Below are 23503 nucleotides of genomic sequence, written 5' to 3' on the forward strand. Positions count from 1 at the left end.
GGCTGTGTCTGGGACAAGGAATGGGAGTTGGGGGTTAGCAGAGTATTTCTGTTGGAATAACAATATTATCATTGGATACTATTGGAATAACACTACCAATACTACTACTAATAACTAACCCAGCCACTGTTTTAAGCACTTCACAAATAAAAACTCATTTCATCTTTTTAACAACCCTTTGAGGGAAGTAGTTGCTATAGTTATGAATTATTATTCCCATTTTAGAGAAGAATCTGAAACACAGAGAGGTTAAATAAAGTACAGTAATCTGCTTGTGTTCACACAGTTGTCCAGTGATGGAGTTTGGATTCGAACCCAGAATCTAGGGATACGCAGGGGCCCTCTGCTGGCTTAGTCCTGTATTCCCTGCCTTGGTCTCCTGTCTTCTGAGCTCCCGTTTGTTGTTGTGCCCTGAACTGCGCCCAGCCATAGCTTGAGATGCTGCCCTCAGCACCGAGTAGCCGAATTAGCAATAAAAACATAGTATGCCAGTTAAATTAGGGTTTCAGATAAACAGCCAATAACTTCTTAGAGTAAGTATGTCCCACGTGGGGCTGGGAGCGAATTTGCTCTGGCAGTCCCTCTGATCCTTTGCGCTCAGGCGTGCTGCGGCAGAAGGAGGCAGAGATGGGCTGAGGTTCTAGAATGCTGACACGCGCCAGGTTCTTGCCGTCTTCCTTCCAGTGGTTCCTGCTCCTTGCGCTGTTCTCTCCACCCATCTCTTGGGTCCCTGCTTTGCGTGCTCCAGCCCTGTTCCTCGCTGGCTCGTGGAGATCACTATGCAGTGTGTTGCCATGCTGAGCGTTTTAGGCAGGGGACCTCAGTTGTGTCTGAGTCTTCCTTTAGGCCTCACTGCCTCACAGCCTCATAAGGTCAGCAGCTTGTTACCCTTCTGCTCTGGGTGTCCTCTCAGTATGATTTGCCTCTCTGGTCATTTCATGTTCATTCTCTTTCCTGGCTCTAACAGATCCACGTATGGAAATTGTATATATGAGCTGCTACTGCTAAGTCACTTCAGTCGTGTCCGACTCTGTGCAGCCCCATAGTGGGCAGCCCACCAGGCTCCCCCGTCCCTGGGATTCTCCAGACAAGAACACTGGAGTGGGTTGCCATTTCCTTCTCCAATGCAGAAAAGTGAAAGTGAAGTCGCTCAGTCGTGCCCAACCCTCAGGGACCCCATGGACTGCAGCCTTCCAGGCTCCTCCGTCCATGGGATTTTCCAGGCAAGAGTACTGGAGTGGGGTGCCGTTGCCTTCTCCGTATATATGAGAGGGATCATTTCAAAAGTGTGGGGCAGGTGTGGACAGTTGAGTCAGTGGTGACAAGACAGCTGGCTATCCACTAGGGGAAAAAGCAAGTTAGATCTGTTTCTCACCACATAGAAAAGTAAATTCTAGGCAGACTAAAAAGTCAGAGTTTTTATAAACAAAGTATTAGATGAAAATATATGATAGTTCTCTAATAATACTGGGATAGGGAAGGCCTGTTTAAGCAAGCTATAATGCCCAGAAGCCATAAAAGAAATGCCTGATAAGTTTAGTTGCCCCATAGACGTCTCAGGACTTAATACATCTGAACCTGAGTTCATCACTGACCTAAACCTGTCCTTTCTCCTGTTTGCCTTATTACAGTGAATAGTACTCACATCCTAGACTTGTGCCTCCTCCAGCCCTGCTAGACCCCTCATGAAGTCTTGCTCATTCTATTTCCTGAAAATCTCTTGTCTCCGCTTCTCCACATGACCATTCTCTCTACACCTTCATCTCCACCATCACTGGCCTGTTCTGGGCCAGCATTTCTGACCTGGACCAGAAATACATAGTACAGTCTGCTAGCTGGTATCTCTGCCTTCTGGGTTAACCCCTCCAGTCCTCAAAGGATAATTCTGAAACTCAAATCGGAGCCCATCATGCTCCTCAAATATGTGTCTTCACCATCATTCCCAGAATAAAGAAATTAAAGCTCCTTAGTTCGGCATTTGGGGCTCTGCAGGCATTCTTCTGGCCAGCCAGTGCTGACCTCGCCACTCCCCTGTCTCTTCTTCACCTCCACCCACCATCTGCTCATCTTAAATTTGGGGGGACACCACACATTTCCCATTGAAAGTGTGCCTGTGCTGTTCACTGTGCTGAGAACAGCTCCCCACCTTGCTGGCTAGCTGCTTCTGCATTTTTAACTTACTCCTCCCAGGAGTCTTCTCCTGACCCTTGACTGAACGAAGTGCCCTTTTTGGTGCCTGCGTTTTGCACAGCATTGTTCACACTGTGCCACCTGCAGATGCAGTCTCTGAAGTTCCTCGAGGGCAGGGAGCTGCAGGGTCTGCAGGCCGTGGCCCAGCATGGGCCTGTGCACCTGGCACCCAGGAGATGTCAGTGTATTTGCTGAATGAGTGAGTGTGTGGATAGATAGCCCTCCAAGAGCTTCCTGGGGCCCCTTCCCTCCTGAGGGTGGCCCTGGCCCAGGCTCCGCATCCTGTCCTCTTTCAGGTCCCAGACAAGGGCACCAGCTGGAGCGTGTCAGCCGCAGGGGGCTGCCCTGTGTGAATTCTCACAGGCTGTCCTGAGCGATCTGAGCCACCCTCCACTAGCAGCTACCTTGCCAAGCAGGTATTTGACTACCCTTGGGCCCAGCCAGCAAGCTCATCCTGTTAAGTGCTGACCCCACTCACCTTTGAGGAATGTATGCAACTAGCCCCTCCCCCCCATTACAGCCTTGGCAATATAAAAACATTAAGAATTAATTCCAACATTGAAAATATTAATGCCCCCCAAAAGATGAGGGCGGTCTTGTCACAAGGATGATCCTGCAGGAACATAAAAACAGGTTGCCACTGGTGCTGCTAAGTCACTTCAGTTGTGTCCAACTCTGTGCGACCTCATAGCAGCCCACCAGGCTACCCCGTCCCTGGGATTCTCCAGGCAAGAACACTGGAGTGGGTTGCCATTTCCTTCTCCAATGCATGAAAGTGAAAAGTGAAAAGTGAAAGTGAAGTTGCTCAGTCTTGTCCAACTCTTAGCGACCCCATGGACTGCAGCCCACCAGGCTCCTCCGTCCATGGGATTTGCCAGGCAAGAGTACTGGAGTGGGATGCATTGCCTTCTCCAAATACAGGTTAGTCTTCTAGAATTTGGAGGTGTGGAAGACCTACTGTTAGAGGCCTCTGCTGTGGGCACAAGGCTCCCTGCTCTTGACCCCCCAGAACAGCCTCAGGCTATTCCCAGTCACTCAGTGATGGGCCACAAGATGGGACTGCTGACCCAGGGCTTCGAGCCGAGGACTTTCGGGAGGCCATGTTGTTATCAGGCTCACCCAGAGCTCTATCTGAACTTACTATTAAAAGCCCAGATTTGTGTCTGTGCTGATCAGTGGAGTGCTGACTCAGGTCAGCTTCCAGGGGTGGAAGCCCAAAACTGCAGTAGTACTGACCTGCTGGATGAGCCTAGTCTGGGTCTCTCTTCATTATGATAGACGAGTTACAACAAGTTAGACTCCGGAATCCCCGGTGGACAAAGTCAGTAGTCAGAGTTTGTGGCATGAGTGATAAGTGGTTTTACCAAGTGTGCTGGCCCCTATGTCACCTATACCACAGATTGTACAGTATACACCTTCTCACCACTGGACCATCCTGAAAACTAGCATCCTTCCCTACCCATCAAGAAGAGGAGCTATTCCAGACATAAAGCATGGGCAGACAAGATGGCAGTTTCACTCACTCATTCCTCGCATAACACTCAGGTAGCACCTCTTATCGCCCCGGTGAACCTGAAGTTTGGGGAAACTTGCCAACGGGCGAAGTTAAGACTAGAAACAGGTCTGACTGACTCCAAAACCTACTTTGTCATTTTCAGAAAACAGTAAGTGGCCCCTTGAGGCTGGAATCCGGGGGTTGAGGGTAGAGAGTGGCAGGGGTGAGACCAGAGATAGCAGGGGTCCGGTTTTGCAGGGCTTTAACCTTGAAGTCATAATGAGTGTGTGGACTTGAGGGCAGGGAAGCCACTGAAGAGATTTAAGGAGAAAAGAACGTGATCAGATTTGTGTGAGAAAAATCACTTTGGCTGTGAGAATGGATTAAAGGGGAGAAAGAAGCCGCTGCTGTTGGAAGAGCAGGAGATGCTGGGCTCTGGACTGGGAGGAGGTGCCAGAGTGAAGGGAAGAAGAGGAGAGAGGACGACAAAGCCTTCAGTTCATGCTTGATTGGACTGGGGGAGCAGGCAGCATGCCAGGCTTCTTCTGGGACATTTCGGGGTGCCATTCACTGTGATGGAGAATACGGGAGAGTGAAGGAGCTGGGGGGGAGGAAACTAGCTCACTGCTGGCCGTTTTGAGTTTGTGTGTGAATCTAGGATATATTCCCAAGGTATCTGGATCTGTGGCCTGGAGCTCAGGAGGCAGTTTTCAGAAGTAGCTGGAGCTCGGGATGTGGATGGACCCCTCCAGGGTGTAGAGTGAGGAGAGGTCAGGGCTGAGAGTGGGGTGCATGGACCTTCACCCAGCCCCAGGCCAGGCACAGGTGGGAGATCAGTGCTTGCCCACTGGATGGCTGGTGGCCTGGGGGGAGGGGCTGGGCACATTCACTTGGGCCAGGGGAGGCAGACTGAGCGATTTGTCCAGCAACGAGGGAGGAGCCAGATGAAGTCAATAGAAAACTAATTTTCTTTTCTGCTGGAAGAAATGAGGTGTGTGGCCGCTGGGTAATTGCAGATAACGAGGGGACTTATTCTTAATATGCACAGTGGCCATGGTCCCCAGAGTGTCAGAGACAGGAAGGACTGGAGGTGCCCTGACAAGGCCAGATTTACTTGGGAAGAAAATCACCCTATCAACAGTACCATCACAGCTCCTGGACTCTGTCGTTAAGGCCCTTCTGTCCCGCTCCCACACCCGCCCCTCCTGCACAGCCCTGCCCCATTCCCCTTCCTGTCGGCTGCCTGGCTCCTCCTGTCGCAGCCCCCTCCCTCCACCCTCTACCCCCACAGACTAGGCGTGCACACTAAGGGAGACAAATGACGGGGCGGCAGCTGAGCAGGGCGCGTGTCCGGCCCATAAACCACAAGGATGGGTCACGTCTGGAGTTGCCGTGGCCGCCACTACCCACCCATCTGTCTTCGCACTGTTCTGCCTCAGACCAGCCTTCATGGCTTCCCAAATGCCTGGGTCACCTGTCTGTGTCCACATCCACCCCAGCTGGCTACATCCATCTCGAGCTCTGAGAAACAGGACCATGTGTGACTTGTCTGCCCTTTGCAGGGTCTGCAGAGCTGGGGTCCAGCTGATGGCATAAGGCTTGGCCTGACCGGACTTGCCCCACTCCCACAGTTGTCCTAGCTCTGGTCGGTCCCCTTTCCTAGTCTAAGATCCTGGCAAGGAGAGGCTGGGAGCTTACTGGAGGGGGTTGGTCCTTGACAGATGCAGGGCCTCCTGACCTCACCTTGACCTTACCACCCCTCCCCCACCTGATTATGACATCGATGTACAGTGCTTCTGCAGTCCTGGCATTGGTCTTGTAAGGGCTGTGGCAGCTGTCCCGGTTGTGGTATAGGAGCCACCTATGGGATGTGGGAGGCGGGTGGTGCAGGGAGTCCTGGTCCATGACCATGACACTGAGCCTCCAGGAGTACCTGCGCCTGTGGCTACCCGTGTCTGGGGTCTGGGATGGCTTTCACCATGGAGTTTCTCATGGGAATCAATACTGAAGACACTGCTGCTAGGATCTGGCAGGCGCAGATGTCTTTAATCTGAGATACTGCCAGAGTCAGGGTCTGAAGCCTACCTGGGAAGGAGAGCGAGCTTGGGCTGAGCTCCACAGGCATGTCTGGGAGAAGGCTGCTGGCCAGGGCATGAGAGGACCACAGACCTGGCCCTTCTCTGCTGGCCGGGGCTGCACAGAACCAGGCACCCAGGCAGCTGCTGCTGGAGCATTGTGAGCCTGGGGCCCCGACTGGAAGTGCCAAGGCTTGTGCCTTGTCACGAGTGATTATGTCCTGGGCCACATCTCCCACACACACGCAAGTGCCGGCAAAGTCACCCTGGCCGTGGGCGTGATGAATGGCCGCACAGTAATGAAATGGAGACATCAAGGAGGGTGGCGGGAAGACGGAGTGTGGCGGACGGGCCGTCCCCACGCGGCGGCAACAAGAAGGATCGCCCAGCGGCCGGGGGCCGTCAAGGGAGAAATTACACATTTACTCTGCCTTTTTCTTACTGCGACGGCGCCCATACATCACCGCTGGGGCCGGGCGGGACACGCTGGCCAATTTCCAGCATGAATTATGGGACTGAGGCCCTGAGACCAGGCTTCCTGCCGACCCAACCTGAAGCTGGAGATGCTGCCACCTGGGGATAGGACCCCCCTGGTTTAGAGCCTTTGGCTCCTGAATCCGATCCTGCTTCCCATAACACCCGTTTAGGAGCACCTGTGGGCCCACAGGGGAAGGATCTGGGGCCCACCTAACTGTCTCCTCTCCCTCCTTTTAGATGACTGCAAGAATATTGCCAACATCATGAAGACACTCGCGTATCGAGGCTTCATCTTCAAGCAGACGTCAAAGCCGTTCTGACTGGCCGAGGATGGGATGGGGCAGGACAGGGTAGCTGCTTGGCCCAGCCCAGAACCTTCCTCTCCCTCACCAGAGGGGCAAAGGGAGAGTGGCACAGCTCTGTGTCCAGAGTGTCCCCCAGCTCGCCCTGTGGGCTTCTGCCCTGGGTAAGGCCTGGCCACTTGGCCCCTCTGGAACAGACACTTTGTGCCCCCTACCCCCACCTCTCAACCTCAGCCCAGGATCAGCCCCTCCCACTGTGGGCCTGGGCTGGGGGAACTCCTCCTCACCGCCTCCTCCCAATACACAGGCTTCTGCTGGGGCCACCAAGCCCCCCTGTGCCCCCTCCCATCTGTAGTGCATGGTGTGTGGTGCCCCCAGGGCTCCAGGACAGATCAGGCCCCACCTCGTGTCTGCCCCCGTCCCCGCTGTGAACGTGCCACTGAATAAAGTCGGGGAAATGAGGCCCTGGGTGTGTGTGTGTGGACCAGGTGGTGCCGGGCCTGACGGCATCTGGACGTTGTGGGGGACAGCACACACGCCAGGCTGCCCTGTGCTCAAGGCCACCAGTAAGCAGAGCTGGCATCAGCGGAGCACCTGAGACCCTCTGAATATGCACAGGGCTGCGGGGACTGTCTTGAGCATGAGGCTGTGTGAGAAGCAGCTGGGATGCTGTGTGAGAACCAACCCAAGTGTAGAACGATGGGTGTTCCCGGATACAGGAGTTGGGGGAGCTGGTCACTGGTTAAAGGGCTGCCAAGGGCCTCAGCGCAGGCAAGCCCCAGGGCCACCCCTCCCGGCCACCCTCCCAGCCAGGGGCGTCAGAAGTGGTGAGAGGAAAAGGAGGCAGCCCAGTCCAGCTCAGCAGCTCTATTTACACAGCAGCGTCCCACACCCTGTGGGGCCTCTCATGGCTTCTTGGCTTTCTTCACAGAAGAGGAGCTGGAGGCCGATTCCCGCCGCTTCCTCTGAGGAGACACAAGGTGCCGAGGTCAATGGCTGGACTCGGGCTCGGTGCCTGTGTTTCATGCTCTGAGTCAGGAAGGTGACGCCCACTGGCCACCCACTCATTCTCAGAACCCCTCAGAGTGATGATCCCTGTTTCGGGCGCTAGAGGGGGTGGGGCCCGTGCATGCACCTGCATGTGCTCACTAGCAGGGCCAGCTGGAGCTCTCCTGGTCGGTCCAGCCTCTTACCGAATTGGGCGTGAGGGGTGCGCCCACCACATCGATGATGGCGTCCTTGCTGGGGTCAGAGCCAAGAGTGGGTTCAGACACCGCTGGCTCGGCCGGGGCCGGGGCCGGGCCTGAGGCCGGGGTGGTGGGGCCCCCCAGCACGCCAGCCCGGGCCAGCGCCTCGTGCCGGTGCCGCAGCATCTGCAGTTCGTACTCGCAGTTGGCGCAGGCCTGCTTGAGCTCGTAGAGCAGCACCAGGTCACTCCGCAGCTCATTGAACATGTGCACCAGCTCCTCTGTGGGTGTCGGGCTCAGCTCTGTGGGCGGGCAGGAGGCACAGTGGTGGGAGGCCAGCAGCAAGAACTGCCTCCTACCACCCCGGCCTTCATCCACAACCTCGCCTGGGGAGGAGGGAGGGGGTTGGTGGGAAGGTCCATCCTGAGGGGCCCAGCCCCCACACTCACCCACACCCAGCTCCAGCAGCATCTGTTCCAGGGCCTTGATCTTTTTCTGTCCCACAGAGCTGGGCAGCTTCATCTGCAATGACCCAGGCAGCTCAGCTCAAGCAGGACCCTCTCCCGACAAGCAGTTTAGAATGAAGGGGACAAAAGGAATTGGGGCGGGGTGGGGAGGACTAGAAGAGAAGTTAACTCCTAGAGGCAGCTCTGGGTCTACAGCCAGTGAGGAGAAGAGGCTGAAAGCTGAGCTCAGCCTGGCATTCGCTTGAGATCCTGTGTGTCCGCCTCCACCTGCTCCAGGCCCCTGGCCCACAGCGCTCAGGCCATAGAGCCGAGGCCCAGACACAGAGAACAAGGTGACTCACGTACCCGCTGGCTCCGCAGCGTGACGCCCGCAGACTTGAAGTCCGGGAACTTGATGCCTGCCGTCTCAGGAACAGCCTGGGGAGGAGCAGTTATGGAGACCAGGGTGTCACAGGGAGAGGGCCCAATGTTAGTCCCAGCCCCCCACCCTGAGCTGGGCTGGCTTAGTCTCCACACCGGCTTCTCAGCCTCCTTTTTCTGGGGGAGCTTCTTCTTGGGGGCCTTGCGTTCCGTGCGCCGCTGCTCGGCAGTGGTGTCTGCCGCCGTGATCAGCTTCTGCAGGTCCTGGCTGCGCTTCTCCCGCTCCTTCTTCCGGGCCTCGATCTTGCGCAGCTCCTGCAGCAAGTACTCCTCCTCCGCCACCTGGGAAAGAGAGACGCTGAGAGGAGTGTGAAATTCAAGGGGCAGTGAGGGGAGAGAGGGAGATGGAGGGGTGCTGGGCAGTCTGTGAGGGCCTCTGAGCAGCAAGGGGCCAGGAGGGAGGTGCAGGGAGCAGGGAGGGTGGCTGGTGAGGGGTGGGACTGGATGGAGTCAGGGCGGGGGCAGTAGGGGAGCCGAGGGCGTGCAGGATGGAGGCAGTGGTCAGGGGTCTCAGGGCTTGAAGAGTCTGTGGGACTCGGCACTGACCTGCTCTGGGGTCCGGTTATAGAGACGCTCCAGCTGTTCCTTCCGCCGTCGCTCGTGCCCAGCATCAAATACTGGTATCTTGAGGTCTGTGCCTGGCACAGCCCGCACATTGGCAAGCTTGGCACAGATGTGGTAGTACCGCTCCTTCAAGTCCTCCACAGAACGCTTCTAAGGACAGACATGGAGAGAGAGACAAACACTCAGAGGTGTGTGAAAAAGAAGGCACGGAGCTAGTGGCCTGCCGGGCCTGGGGGTTGGGCACACAAGCAGATAACAAGGCGCCAGCTCACCTTGAACTGCTGGTGGTCATACCGGTCATGGATGACGACAAAACGCAGATCAAAGCGGCGGCTGAGGTCAAAGAGGTGGTCGGTCTCTGCCTTTGTCCAAGCATCGTCATGAAGGTAGAGCTGGTACTCCTGCTCTGAGTACACGGGCACCTGCACTGTCTACAGGCGGGGGTGGGGCGGTGCGGAGGGGGACGGGCACACCCGCGTCACGGCACGTCGCACAGGCTGCAGCCCCGTGACCACAGTCCCTCCTGTTGATTGCCCATCCCTGCGCTGGACAAAAGCAGATCCTCTGCCTGGGACCCTGCACAGGACCCCTGGAGATGGTTCCAGAGCAAGGAAAGAAACTGATGGCTTGACCAAAGGCCCTGATAGGCTCCAGGACTGTCGCCCGCCTCTGGATCCACTCCAGGACTAACTGCACAAAACACATGCTCCTGACCCCATGGTTAAGGTAAGGGGCCCACAGGTAAGCGTGTCTGTGGCGTCCAAGGGTCAACTCTGGAGTAGGGCAGACGGCTAAGTTCCAGAGAAAGGTCCAGGAGCCCCTAGCAGGGAACACTTGTCTGAAGCACTCCTGCCACCCAGTGGTGACAGGGAGACTTGCAGCTCCCCAAGCTGGCCAAGGTTTCATCTCTATAGAAAAGGCACCTGAATCCTGCTCCCAGCATAAACCCCCATCCCAACCCCCATGCCCCGTCCCCCAGACCTCCCTCAGGGGAAACAGCACCACTATGGGCTGGGTCTGTCAGTCAAGAGACCCCAGGAAGGAGACAGTGCTAGGCTGGACCAGGGAAGTTTCTCCATCAAACGACATTGGCTCTCAAAACCCTTGTGTCCAACAGCCTCTGGGACATTTCCTACTGGAAGTCCTACATACATCTCAAACTGAATGTGTTCAGGTGATACGTGTTAACTAGATTCACTGGGGTGCCCATTTCACACTATATACAAATATGGGATCATTACCTTCTAAACTGAAGCTAATATATATGTAAGTTATACCTCAATAAAAAAAATTCAGTATGTTCTGTACTGAGCTCACTGTGCTCCCTCAAACTTCTATCTCCTCCGGTTCAGATCTCAATGTTGGCATCACCCAAGCAAGAACCCTAGGAGGCATCTTTAATTCCTACCTTTACCCTTGAACCCCTCCTCTTTCCCAAATCTGTGGCTTTTACCTCCCCATTCTCCACTGCCATGCCCGTGTCCAGACCATCACTACCCCCTTGCCTGGATAGAGATACAGCCTCCCCACTGGTCTCTCTGCCTCCATTTAATCCTCTTCCGGGCAATTCTCCATCTGCAGCCAAGATGGGACCTCTCTGACACTGCTAAAGGGCAGCCTTTAGACCAGTGCTGCTATAAACCTGGTCTACAGTAAGCACAGAAATGAGAATAAGCATTTAGAAAGCTTCACGACAATTCTACAGCATCATATGCTGCTAAATAATTCAGAAGAAGCATGGACTGATGCTCTGTCTTTTCTTACAATTTTACTCTCTTCAGTAGTCTCTGATGAATTGGGAAATTTTAAAAAATGTCCTTTATCACAGATAATTTGAAAAGCACTGTTCTAGAATATATAACTGATGTTACCCAACCATCACTTATGAAACCCCTCAAAGGCTCCCTGATACTTTGAAAGTGCCTTCTGGATAATTTTCAAACTTGCCAAGATCAAGGGTTGTCTGGATCACTTCCTACCTCCTGGGTTCAGCACAGGACCTGCACACTGTAGGTATTAATGAATATTTATTCAATCAATCAGTGAACACATGGTAAATGACCTGGCCTCCCTCTGCAACCACTGTCCATGGACCCTAAGTTCCAGCTGAGCAACTAGCAGTTACTGGAATATACCAGGCTCTCCCCCTCAGCCTTGTTGTTCTTGCCTGAAATGCCTTCTCACTTCCACATTTATTCTACCTAGAAAACTTCTCATCCTTCTGATCTCTCTGCAGTTGGTTAAGTATCCCTCCTATGCATTTTAATTCCATTTAACTAAAAAAAAAAATATGCTCAGGAACAGTGTAGCTGGTCCTGTTCTCAAGAAGCTCATGATCAGGGAATTCCCTGATGGTCCAAAGGTTAGGAGTTGGCACTTTCACTGCTGGGGCCCAGGTTTGAATCCTGGTTGGGGAACTAAGATCCCACAAGCCACATGGTGCAGCCATAAAAATAAAAAGAAGTTCACAGTCAAGCAAGAGAGATCAGCCAATATTTATTAATATCATGGGCCTGCTAGACCTATGCTAGGGACACAATGCTGAGTAAGATGGGCCTTACCTTCTCGGAGCTCACGGTCCGGCTGCAAAACTAATTTAGTACAGTGAGGCAAAATTGATGACAAAGGTATGCCTAGGATGTAATGAGTGACACCTGATTCAGCCTGGGACAAGGGTTGACAGGGAAGAGATAAATGAGGCCTGGTTAAGTATAATAGAAGTGAACTGGTGAGAGAATGCAGTGGATAGACTCCTAAGCAGGGGGACCATGTAAACAGTGATGAGATAGAAATGGCCAGAAGCATCAGGACACATTAGGGGAACAAGAAAACAGCAAGACAGGGAAAGGCCTGAGAGAGCCTGGAGAGTCAGCAGAGGGGAGCTGCTGCAGGCCTATACGCCTGCTAAGGAGTTTGGAATTCATTTTGTAGGTGATGGGAGCCAGAAGGTTAGTTTTAAAGAGAGGAGTGAGATAGTCATGATTCTCTTCTACAAAGACCACCCTGGCAACAGTGAAGACAGAGGGGGTGAAATATGAGCTTGGGAGACCAACTGGCAGGTTTAAGAAATAATCCAGGTAGGAAGTGAAGAGGCCTGAAATAAAGCAGTAGCAGCAGAAGGTAAAGAAAAGGGCACAGACTTGAGAGGCTTTAAACAGCACAGGTTGTGACAACTGGCCATAAGGGGTGAGGGAAGATGCTGCCACAAGTAACTCCTGAGTTGCTGGCTTGAGCAAGAAATCGTATGGGGAGCCACTGACTGAAAGCACGACCCCAGGAATGAGCAGCATTGGCGGGAAGATGGTTAGTTTCCTTACTCTGGCTTTGTTCTCCACCCATAATCACCACAATCTTTCTAAAACTCAAATCTGACCCTGACACCATTCTACTTAAAACCTACTAGTGGCTCCCCAAAGACATCAGTGCAAAGCCCATTCCTGAGCCTGCCTGCCAAGCCCTGCCTGACTCAGCCCTGCTAGCCTCTCAGGCCTCTTCTCCCACCATGTTCTGTCCTGGACTTCAAGCTTCATCAACAGGGAAATGCCCACAGCATCCCATACACATGACTGATTTTTCGTTTATGTCTTTGCTCATGATGACTCCTCTGCCTGAACAAGTCACTGTACTCTTTCCTACTATTACCTGGTGACATCCTTCAAGAGTCAGTTCAATACCTTATGACCCAGAATCCTGTGCCTGGGCAGATACCTGGAGAAAACTCTAATTTCAAAGACACATGCACCCCTATGCTCACAGCAGCACGATTGACAACAGTTAAGACATGGAAGCAACCTGAATGCCTACTGACAGTGAACGGATAAAGAAAACTGGTGTATATACACAATGGAATACTGCTCAGCCATAAAAAAGAATGAAATTATGCCATTTGCAGCAACATAGATGCAACTAGAGAAGTCAGACAAATGTCATATGATATCACTTATATGTGGAATCCAAATATGATACACATGAACTTATTCACAAAACAGAAATAGACTCACATACACAGGAAACACATTTATGGTTCCCAAATGGGGATAGGGGAGGGATAAATTAGGAAATTGGGGATTAGCAGATACAAACTACCATATATAAAACAGATAAAAAAAGGTCCTACTGCATAACACAGGGAACTATATTCAATTAACTTGCAATAAACTAAAACAGGAAAGAATAAGAAAATTTATATATATATATGTGTGTGCCGACTAAGGTCCATCTAGTCAAGGCTATGGTTTTTCCAGTGGTCATGTATGGATGTGAGAGTTGGACTGTGAAGAAGGCTGAGCGCCAAAGAATTGATGCTTTTGAACTGTGGTGTTGGAGAAGACTCTTGAGAGTCCCTTGGACTGCAAGGAGATCCAACCAGTCCATTCTGAAGGAGATCAGCCCTAGGATTTCTTTGGAAGGAATGATGCTAAAGCTGAAACTCCAGTACTTTGGCCACCTCATGCGAAGAGTTGACTCATTGGAAAAGACTCTGATGCTGGGAGGGATTGGGGGCAGGAGAAGGGGACAAAAGAGGATGAGATGGCTGGATGGCATCACTGACTCGATGGATGTGAATCTGAGTGAACTCCGGGAGTTGGTGATGGACAGGGAGGCCTGGCGTGCTGAGATTCACGAGGTTGCAAAGAGTCGGACATGACTGAGCGACTGAATTGAACTAATGTGTGTGTCACATATATAGTTCAGTCGCTAAGTCATATCCAATTCTTGCAACCCCATGAACTGTAGCCCACCAGGCTCCTCTGTGCATGGAATTTCTCAGGCAAGAATACTGGAATGGGTTGCCATTTCCTTCTCCAGGGGATCTTCCCAGGCCAGCGATCGAACTTGCATCTCCTGCACTGGCAGGTGGATTCTTTACCACTGAGCTACAAGGGAAGTCCTGGCATGGAGCAGTATTTACAAAATACAAAATGAACACTCTTTTTTTCACCTTGAATTGTCTCATCCAACCTTTCCTCCCCCACTTCAAACCTCCTACCTCTTAGATATCCCTACTCAGTCTTACATCTCCAGCCTCTCCCTCCACTGGACCTGAAGGGCCTAAAGATGGTGGTGAGGTGGAGAAAAAGCAATTTGGCGGTATAGGGGAGAATGATGGGTCACACCTGGACATGCTGAGTCTGAAAAGCCTGTGAGCCATTCAGGGGAACATATCCAGGTGCAAGTGGATGTACTGGCTGAGGGGAAAGAAGTCAGGACTTTGGGAGTCCAGCTACAAGACCCTTGGGCTTTCAGGCTCAAAGATTAGGCTGCTCTAAGCTGCAGGGACTGGGGTCCATATTGTGTAGTGGCTTAAACAATGGCTAGGGAATCTTGGCCTAGCCCAGCTGTTTCTCACTGGTTGGGTAAGTCTGGGTAGGGCCCTGTTCCATCTGAGCCTCAGTCATCTAGACCAGAGAAAAATCAGTGTGGGCTAGGGTGCTGGTACAGAGAATGAAGAACATAGGCAGATGTCATTTATATAGAAACCATCAGCAGGACTCATGACGAGATGTATCACTGAGGTCTAGCTCAAATCCTAGCTTCTCAGAGCGGCCCTCCCTGACCACCCTACCTAGATTAGGCCTCCCCTACATCTACAAGTTCCCTCTTTATCTCGCTTCATATCCTGGTTTCATTGATCGGTCCTATCTGAAAGAATCCAACTTATTTGTTTCCATGTTTGTTGTATGTCTTCCCTACTTTCTTTGTTCTGGTGTTGACTGAAATAATATGAGTGCTAAAGGAGGCTTAGTTAAGGATGAGTCCCAAATTTCTGGTTTGGGTAACTGGGTGGATGGTGGTGTCATTCACTGATGTGGGGAACAAGTTTAGGGGTGGGGAACAGAGGGAAGATGATAAGTTCTGCTTACAGGAATCCACTTGATCTGAAGTACCTGTGGGGCCTTTAGGGAGAGAGGTAAGCAAACAACTGGATATATGGGAACTGCTGCTCTGGACTGGAGATATTAAGTTGGGGTTAGAGACATAGAGAGGGTAACTGAGGTCATGGTGTAAATGAGACACACTAGGGAGAAAGTAGAGAGAGAGCAGAGTAGAGCACCTAGGACATAGCTCTGAAGAACAGCGACAACTGAAAGGCCAAGGCTGCACCCCAAAAATCAGAGCAGGGCTAGGAGAGGACAGGACCCCAAGGGCAGAGAAGACCCTGCAGGCATGCGTCCCAAGGACTGAGTGGGCAACCATGGTCGAGACCTGGTCTGAGAGTGCCTCTGGAGCCAACCAGGAGACTGGAGAGCTCAGGCATGTGGCTCAGAGTAGGTGGGCACAACCTTGGCCTATGTCCCCATGGTGGTGGCTCACCTTATTGAACCTGGCGAAGGGGTAGTCCTTGCCCTCCTCTGCTGCCCTTCGCCAGTGGAAGAACATGGCTCCATCCTTGCGGGCTGGGTTGGTGAATGGCATCCACTTCCAGGGCCGTACCTTCTTGGAGCCCAACTTGGCCTTCACTGTGCGGTAGCCTTGGCCAGTGTCACTGGGCAGCAGTGGGGGTGCATCCCTGGGAGCAGGGTTTAAGGAGGTGGGAGATTATAGAGTCAGAAGGTGTGGAGAGAGCCTTTGGACCCAGGCCGCTGCTCTACCCTAGAGCAAGAAAGTCACGTCCTAGAGTGAGACATCGAGCTCCTGCATCCTAGTAGGCAAGCAAGAGCCCCGGGTGAGGAGGAAACTGGCTGGGATAATCAGGAGTTAGGGACAGGCAGGCTGGTCAGGGGCCTAAGCCTGGGGCCCTGGGGTTCTAATACTTGCTTCTTGTCAGAGTAGAGCAGTGCATAGACCTCCCGGTGCATGCCCTCGGGCCTCTTGAAGGTCAGTGTCTCCGAGGACTTCTTGGACTTTTTCTGGGGAGGGAAACCACAGGAGAGGAACCACAGCCTAAACTCCCTTTCCTGAAAATTCTTTAGCCCAGCTCAATCCCTGAACAAACCAGCACCTACAGGTAGAGCGACACACACTCACACTCTGACACATCATGACCCACTATGAAGGTACAGAAACCCACTCCAGGGGCGCCTCTAACCTCAGAGCGCGACCTGTCAGAGGAGAAGCTACTTCTCCAGTATCTCAGCATGGTCACCCCGACTTGATGCCCCTCCCCCAAACAGCCCACACAAGTGTCACTCTCCAGGTCCTCGCCTACACACGTCACACTCTCTTGGTCCCCACCACTTTCCGCGAGTGTCCCCCCCTCCGTCCCACCTCACCAAGGTGACACACGCTCTCTGTCCCGTTATGCCACATCTTTTACCGCCCGTCTCACTCCAGTGCGGCACCTCATCTCTCCTCGAGCCCTCGTCTGTTGTCACTCCTCCTCACCACTTCACTCCCGCTACCCAACTGCCAGGCACCACTGCTACCTTGTCCGGATTGATAATGTCCTTCTTGCTGATGGTCCCAGAGGCTGCATCTCCCTCTGGACCCCCGAGTTCTAGAATGTCCCGGACATCCGCGCCTGTAGCCATCGCGCCCAAAGGATGGGGGAGCGCCCCGAGGTCAAGGGTCAGTGCCTGAAGAGGGACCAGGCTCAGATCAGGAGGCGGAGCCACTTCAGCCCCAAGTGGGGGCGGGGTGAGGAGGCGGGCCGCGAGGACGAGACTGGCCCAGGGTCAGGTCGGGACCTCGCCAGTGTCCCGCCACCTGAGTCTCCCCAACGGCCCCAGCTGTCTCCTAAGTCTCAGCCCCTCCACACCTAGGCTTCCCGACTGCGGCCCAGCGGCTCCACTATCTCCTCAAAGCCGCGGACAGAAACTTCCGGTCGTGCGCTTTAGAAACGTGGCCGACAGGAACGCTTCCGGTCTGTGCTAGCGGAAAGCAAGCCGGCTGGCAACCCAGTATGAAAACTACTGACCGCGCAGAGCCTGTCACCTACCTTGCCTCCCAGGAGCTCGCCGGTTTCTTGGACTGCCTGGAGTTCTGGCATTTTCCCTCTGCGTTGCGCCATCGCGCAATGAAAAGAGAGTGCACAGCTTTCTGACCTTGGGAGTCACTTAATTTCTCTGCACTCGTTTCTTCAAAGTGGAAACTGTCATGGTACCTGCGTAAACGAAGTGCCAATAATCCATGTAATACATTAACACGGTGCCTTTTTCCACTATGTGAATTAGTGGTGTTAATTGCCTCTGTTCATTAACTGCTAAGTACGTACCAGACACTGCTGAGCGTTGAAGAGATCAACCAGACAAGGCAGAGCTTGCCAGGGTGGCTGCCAAGATGGTGTGAGGTGGGGACCCTCGGTTGCAACTTCTCTGATTGGGTTGTCTGTGGATCGGGGTCCCATGGGACTTTACTGGAGCCCAGCTTTCTGAAACTTCACTTGTCTGGGAGCTAGCTGCTTGTGTGGGTTCCAAAGAGGTCCAAGAGCACAGCCCCGAGCAGGTAGCAACTGGAAGAAGTATCCCACAAGGGAAGAAACTTGCTGATCTTCCTGGAGAGAGAGAGACAATTCAAGAGGCAGAAGGTCCTGAGAAAGGACAAAGGGACTGGGGAAGCAGCTCCTAACTTCAGCCTTTGCAAAATAGCCTGCAGACATGGAAGACCCTGGGCATTGGGCATGGAAGATGGAGTGGAGCTTGTAAGGCAGGGGTCCCCAAGCACCAGGATCTAATGCCTGATGGTCTGAGTTGGAGCTGATGGTGTGAAATAAAGTGCACAATACATGTAATGTGCTTGAAGCATCCCGAAACCACCCCCTCCCCTCAATCAGTGCAAAAATTGTCTTCCATGAAAGCGGTTCCTGGTGCAAAAATGCTTGGGGACTGCTGTTGTAAGGTATTAAGCAGACCAGATCCCAAGCCAGGGGCTTGTCAAAAATCTGGGAGGAACAGACAGCCCACTCAAGTGAGCTATCAATGTTGTATCCTATTCTGACCTGGGGAGGGGGAGGGGGAGGGGGAGGGGAAAATTGCTGCTGCAGCCACAAACCTAGCTAGATCCCAAAAGTTTGGAGAAGTGGGCCTAGAGATACAAACCTTGCCCTGCTTCTGAGGCCTAATTCCTGGGTGAATGCTCTGAGCTCTAATCAGTTTCCAGGGGAAGCCAGGGTCTTGCAGCAGCAAATGCCCACAGGGTATTTGGCGCCAGAAGTGGACAAAGCAGTGGGAAAGGGTCCTGCACCTCAGCCTCAAACACTTGATTCTGTTTGTAATCAGTGTTGCATGATTGTTTGTTTAACATATTTCTCTCCTGATAGAATAATTCCTGTGAGCACAAGGATGTGGTACACCAATGTGTGTCTGTGATAGGCATTATTCTAGGCTTTGGGAATGCAGTGGGTGAATGAGATACAAACATTTCCCAATGGGGCTCATATCTAGCCTATGAACAGTAAAATAGATAGTGTAAGTTTCATAGGGACAAGAGCTATGAAAAAAATAGGGTAATAGGATAGGGGGCTAAACAGTGTGTCAGGAAAAGATTCTCGGGGAGCTGAAATTTGAGCTGAGGTTTAAATGATGGAAACAGCCACAAAATACCTGGGGAAGGAGTGTTTCAGACATGAAGAATAACAAGTACAAAGTCCCTAAAATGGAAGGAACACTGTGTGTTGAAAGGACATAAAGAAAAGAGGCTGGTGTGGTGACCACTGGGTAAGGAGGGGAAGAACAGGAAGACAAGATCAGAGGTAGGCACTAGGGGCCACAGTGATGAGTTTGGGTTTTATCCTAAGAGTAATCATTTATCTTTCTGTCTTGGACATGGCATGGTTTCTTTCCTTTTCTTCAAGTGCCACCTTAGCTGCTGTCATTAGGAAATCCCTCAGAATGATTGGTCCAGAGCGCCTCATTCCTTGGGGAAATGGAGTCCAGGATTGGGGAAAAGGGCGTGAGAGAGGGATGCCTCTCTCTTGACCCTTCTGGGAGCCACTGCCACACTTCCTGTATCACACTGCAGGTGACAGTGGGTCTCTCCGCCAGGCCCGAGGGGAGCTTGCTCTGCGGTGCCCACACAGCTGACCCTCCACAGAAACCCAGCATCACTTCTGAAGAGACCCTTGCATTGCAGTGTCCTATTGAGGGCCCTGGGAGAGGGATTTCAGGTTGGGGTGCCATGGGGCTGCAGAGTCAACTTTAACAGAGTTTTCATTCAACCCTGAGAACAATATGAAGCCACTGAAGGGTATGGGGGGGCGGCGGCATGGGGAGGAGAGTTGGGAAGAAGGTTGAAAACAGTCAGATTCGTCTTTAAGAAAGATCACTGGTGGCTTGCTGGTGCAGGGAGCTAGAGACAGGAGAACAAGGTGGGAGGCAATGGTAGGGTCAACTGGAACTAGGAACTGATGGGATGTGGATATAGGAGGAAGAATGAAAAGGAATCCTAGAAGCCCATCCCTCTTCACCCTGTCTGTTGACAGCTCAGCTAGAAAATAGTAGACTGGCGCCCCTGAGGGTCTGGCCTGGCTCTCTTCTTCCTTTCCTCCTCTCCCTTCTCTCTTTCTCTTCCACCCCTCCCCCTCCTCCCCTCTCTTCACCAGGACTATGCACTCCTTAAGTGTGGCAGTGGGTTTTGTCATCCTCTGGGCTCTCCCAGGAAGTGGTCATGTGCCCTGTTTTCAGGGGCTTCTTAGAAACTGTGGGGAAGGGAAGGTGGTGTGTTCGTGCTGTGATCAAGATCCAGAGCCACTCCATCTGCCCTGGTCTTGCTCAGGCGAATTATGAAGGACTTTTTCCAACGAACAGGACAAATTTCCCACGTTTTGAGATGAGCAAAGAACATGATTAGGAAATTCACACAAGTGCAACAGCCAATAACCATACAGATAAGCATTCCACCTTACTGCGATTCAAAGAGTTGAAGAACTGAGAGCTATCATGTGAAATCATTTTATGACTATCAAATAGCTAAAACTTGAACATAATTGTGATACCTATTTTTGACAAGGGTGTGGTTGAAATAGGCGCCATATTTCTATATACTGTTGGTGGAAATGTACATTGACTTGATTTTGTTCATTAGTTTTTCAACAAATAATTGTTCAGTATTTAACTGTAAAGTGAAAGTGAAAGTGTTAGTCACTCAGTAATGTCCAACTTTTTGTGACCTCATGGACTGTATAGCCTGCCAGGCTCCTCTGTCCATGGAAGTCTCCAAGCAAGAATACTGGACTGGGTATCCATTCTCTTTTCCAGGGGATCTTTCTGGCCCAGGGATTGAACCCAGGTCTCCCACATTGCAGGCAGATTCTTTACCTTCTGAGCCACCAGGGAAATCATTTAGTTAGGCCATTACATGCCAGGCCCTGTGCCTTAAAGGCTGCAGCCATCCTGAAGGAAAATGTGATTACTGCCTTCAGCTGGTACATTAAGAACTGTGCACTTCATCGCGTGAACATTGTACCTCAATATAAAGGACCAAGTAGATGAGAACTGGAGGTGCCCGTGAGGCCTGATCAAGATGACTACCTCTCCAAAGCATTCTGTGCCCCTGGGGCAAAAGCCAGTGGGGAGCAGGATTGACAAAGTCCAGGGCAAGGAGCTGGAGGACAGGGGTCTCGGCAAGGCCTTTGTGGTCCCCCTCCAGTTCTAGGGGTGAAAGGAAGATGAAAACCTCTCTGGGATGGCTGGAGGGCACGTGTGGCCCAACCCCGAGCAGTCCCAGGACAGTGTGTGTGCAGGCGGTGGGTGGAGAGGTGGGGAGTGGGGGTCGAGCAGGCAGAGTGGGAGGTGGCTCCCTCCTCCCAGGATGGAGTCTCCTGGGATATTCTTGGGAGCCCTGCCCCTGTCCCCACCCCCAGAAGTCTCCAGAATTTGCAGTAGATTGAAGAAGCTTCCAACAATCTCCACAAAGGAAAAGATTTCTGTTTTCACACTCAACTCCCATGGATTCCAGGATTTGTGGGAGGTCTCTCCCTGTACCATTTCAGCTTTTTTGAAATTCTAGCTCTTGCAGGTATCTCCCTTCTCCTTCCCCTACCAGTTGCATGTCATCAATTATCAGCTTTCCTGAGCGGACTCCTGTGGTCTATTTTATGTTATTGGCTTTTTTAATTTTTTGCCAGAACAGTCTCCTCAGTTGCCAGAACTCTAAGAAATACATTTCTTTTAAGTCACTCCGTCTATAGTTATTTCTGTTATAGCAGCTCAAGCTAAGACATCTTTTCTTTTTTTTTTCTTTTAAACACATGTATTTTTTTAATTTGTTGAGCCAGTCTTTCCAAAATCTGGAGTCTCTTACAGACTTCCTTGTGAGACAATTCTTTTGCTTGTCTACACTAAAAATAAATGAACAAAAATTAAAGTAAGAAACAAGAGGCCACACCTTGTACCACTCACCTCAAAGAGTTAGAAAGCTTGGTGGCCCTCTTGGGTTTGAAGGCCATGTGTACTATATTTGAGAGTGCTGCTCTGACTCATTTATCAGTAACCTGTAGGTTTAGAGAGGAGCCTGGCTCCAAAAGATAGGCCTAGGTTGCAGTGCAATCCGTGTTACTAGTTGGGCCTGATTATCCAACAGACCCAATGTTTTGGATGTATTTTTGTGATAGAAATCTTACTTAATACCTTCAGGCAGTTCCAATTGGGGAATCACAGCATGGGCACCCAGGATTCTGAAGCAAGGTTCTGATCCCACCCACAAACCACAGGCCACTACTTGAGAAGGGATTTTTGGCTTACAACGACTGTTGTACAAACTAAACACTTGTCTGTGAGAGGCCATGAAACCACCCAATGAGAACTGAGAATTATTTGATCCATTGGACCATAACGTTGGGGATGCCAGCCAGCATTCCATGGTAAAATGTAAGGGGTATATGAAGTGAAGTGAAGTCGCTCAGTCGTGTCCGACTCTCTGCGACCCAATGGACTGTAGCCTACCAGGCTCCTCCATCCATGGGATTTTCCAGGCAAGGGTACTGGAGTGGGTTGTCATCTCCTTCTCCAGGGGATATTTCCAACACTGGGATCAATCCCAGGTCACCCGCACTGAGGGCAGATGCTTTACCGTCTAAGCCACCAGGGAAGCCCATATAAGAAAGCCCAAGGGGTATATTCAGTTCAGTTCAGTCACTCAGTCATGTCCAGCTCTTTGAGACCCCATGAATTGCAGCACGCCAGGCCTCCCTGTCCATCACAAACTCCCAGAGTTCACTCAAACTCACGTCAATCGAGTCGGTGATGCCATCCAGCCATCTCATCCTTTGTCATCCCCTTCTCCTCCTGCCCCCAATCCCTCCCAGCATCAGAGTCTTTTCCAATGAGTCAACTCTTTGCATGAGGTGGCCAAAGTATTGGAATATCAGCTTTAGCATCAGTCCTTCCAAAGAACACCCAGGACTGATTTCCTCTAGGATGGACTGGTTGGATCTCCTTGCAGTCCAAGGGACTCTCAAGAGTCTTCTCCAACACCACAGTTCAAAAGCATCAATTCTTCGGCACTCAGCTTTCTTCACAGTCCAATTCTCACATCCATACATGACCACTGGAAAAACCATAGCCTCGACTAGACGGACCTTAGTCGGCAAAGGAATGTCTCTTCTTTTGAACATGCTATCTAGGTTGCTCATAACTTTCCTTCTAAGGAGTAAGTGTCTTTTAATTTCATGGCTGCAATCACCATCTGCAGTGATTTTGGAGCCCCCCAAAATAAAGTCAGCCACTGTTTCCACTGTTTCCCCATCTATTTCCCATGAAGTGATGGGACCAGGTGCCATGATCTTCGTTTTCTGAATGTTGAGCTTCAAGCCAACTTTTTCACTCTCCTCTTTCACTTTCATCAAGAGGCTCTTTAGTTCTTCACTTTCTGCCATAAGGGTGGTGTCATCTGCATATCCTGGCAATCTTGATTCCAGCTTGTGCTTCATCCAGCCCAGCGTTTCTCGTGATGTACTCTGCATATAAGTTAAATAAGCAGGGTGACAATATACAGCCTTGATGTACTCCTTTTCCTATTTGGAACCAGTCTGTTGTTCCATGTCCAGTTCTAACTGTTGCTTCCTGAACTGCATAAAGGTTTCTCAAGAGGCAGGTCAGGTGGTCTGGTATTCCCATGTCTTTCAGAATTTTCCACAGTTTATTGTGATCCACACAGTCAAAGGCTTTGGCATAGTCAATAAAGCAGAAATAGATGTTTTTCTGGAACTCTCTTGCTTTTTCCATGATCCAGCAGATGTTGGCAATTTGATCTCTGGTTCCTCTGCCTTTTCTAAAACCAGCTTGAACATCTGGAAGTTCACGGTTCACATATTGCTGAAACCTAGCTTGGAGAATTTTGAGCGTTACTTTACTAGCATGTGAGATGAGTGCAATTGTGCAGTAGTTTGAGCATTCTTTTGCATTGCCTTTCTTTGGGATTGGAATGAAAACTGACCTTTTCCAGTCTT

General features: G+C 51.5%; 2 protein-coding genes across 5 annotated transcripts in view; one reads left to right on the forward strand and one right to left on the reverse strand.

Moving 5' to 3' along the window:
* The window catches only part of ERI3 (ERI1 exoribonuclease family member 3), a 132367-nt gene extending 125391 nt beyond the window's left edge, over positions 1–6976 (forward strand). For all 3 annotated transcript variants that reach the window (XM_068964874.1, XM_068964876.1, XM_068964875.1), the window contains one exon: positions 6475–6976. In XM_068964874.1, coding sequence (XP_068820975.1) covers positions 6475–6557 — 83 coding nt within the window. In that variant the 3' untranslated portion in view covers positions 6558–6976. The remainder of the gene's footprint in view (positions 1–6474) is intronic.
* A 462-nt stretch (positions 6977–7438) lies between these two features.
* Positions 7439–16938, reverse strand: DMAP1 (DNA methyltransferase 1 associated protein 1). 2 transcript variants are annotated; one of them, XM_068964785.1, is made up of 11 exons: positions 16877–16938; positions 16545–16694; positions 15937–16028; positions 15493–15688; positions 9450–9608; positions 9160–9327; positions 8710–8895; positions 8539–8610; positions 8176–8248; positions 7733–8028; positions 7439–7504 (listed from the first exon to the last, which is right to left on the reverse strand). In XM_068964785.1, the coding sequence occupies exons 2-11, from the start codon at positions 16647–16649 to the stop codon at positions 7445–7447; spliced, it is 1407 nt and encodes a 468-aa protein (XP_068820886.1). In that variant the 5' UTR covers positions 16650–16694; positions 16877–16938; the 3' UTR covers positions 7439–7444. The 2 variants fall into 2 exon arrangements, with proteins under 2 accessions (XP_068820886.1, XP_068820887.1); XM_068964786.1 differs by lacking the exon at positions 15937–16028.
* Positions 16939–23503: the final 6565 nt, after the last annotated feature.

The sequence above is a fragment of the Capricornis sumatraensis genome, chromosome 2 (assembly GCF_032405125.1).
Source record: "Capricornis sumatraensis isolate serow.1 chromosome 2, serow.2, whole genome shotgun sequence".
NCBI classification, from domain to species: domain Eukaryota; kingdom Metazoa; phylum Chordata; class Mammalia; order Artiodactyla; family Bovidae; genus Capricornis; species Capricornis sumatraensis.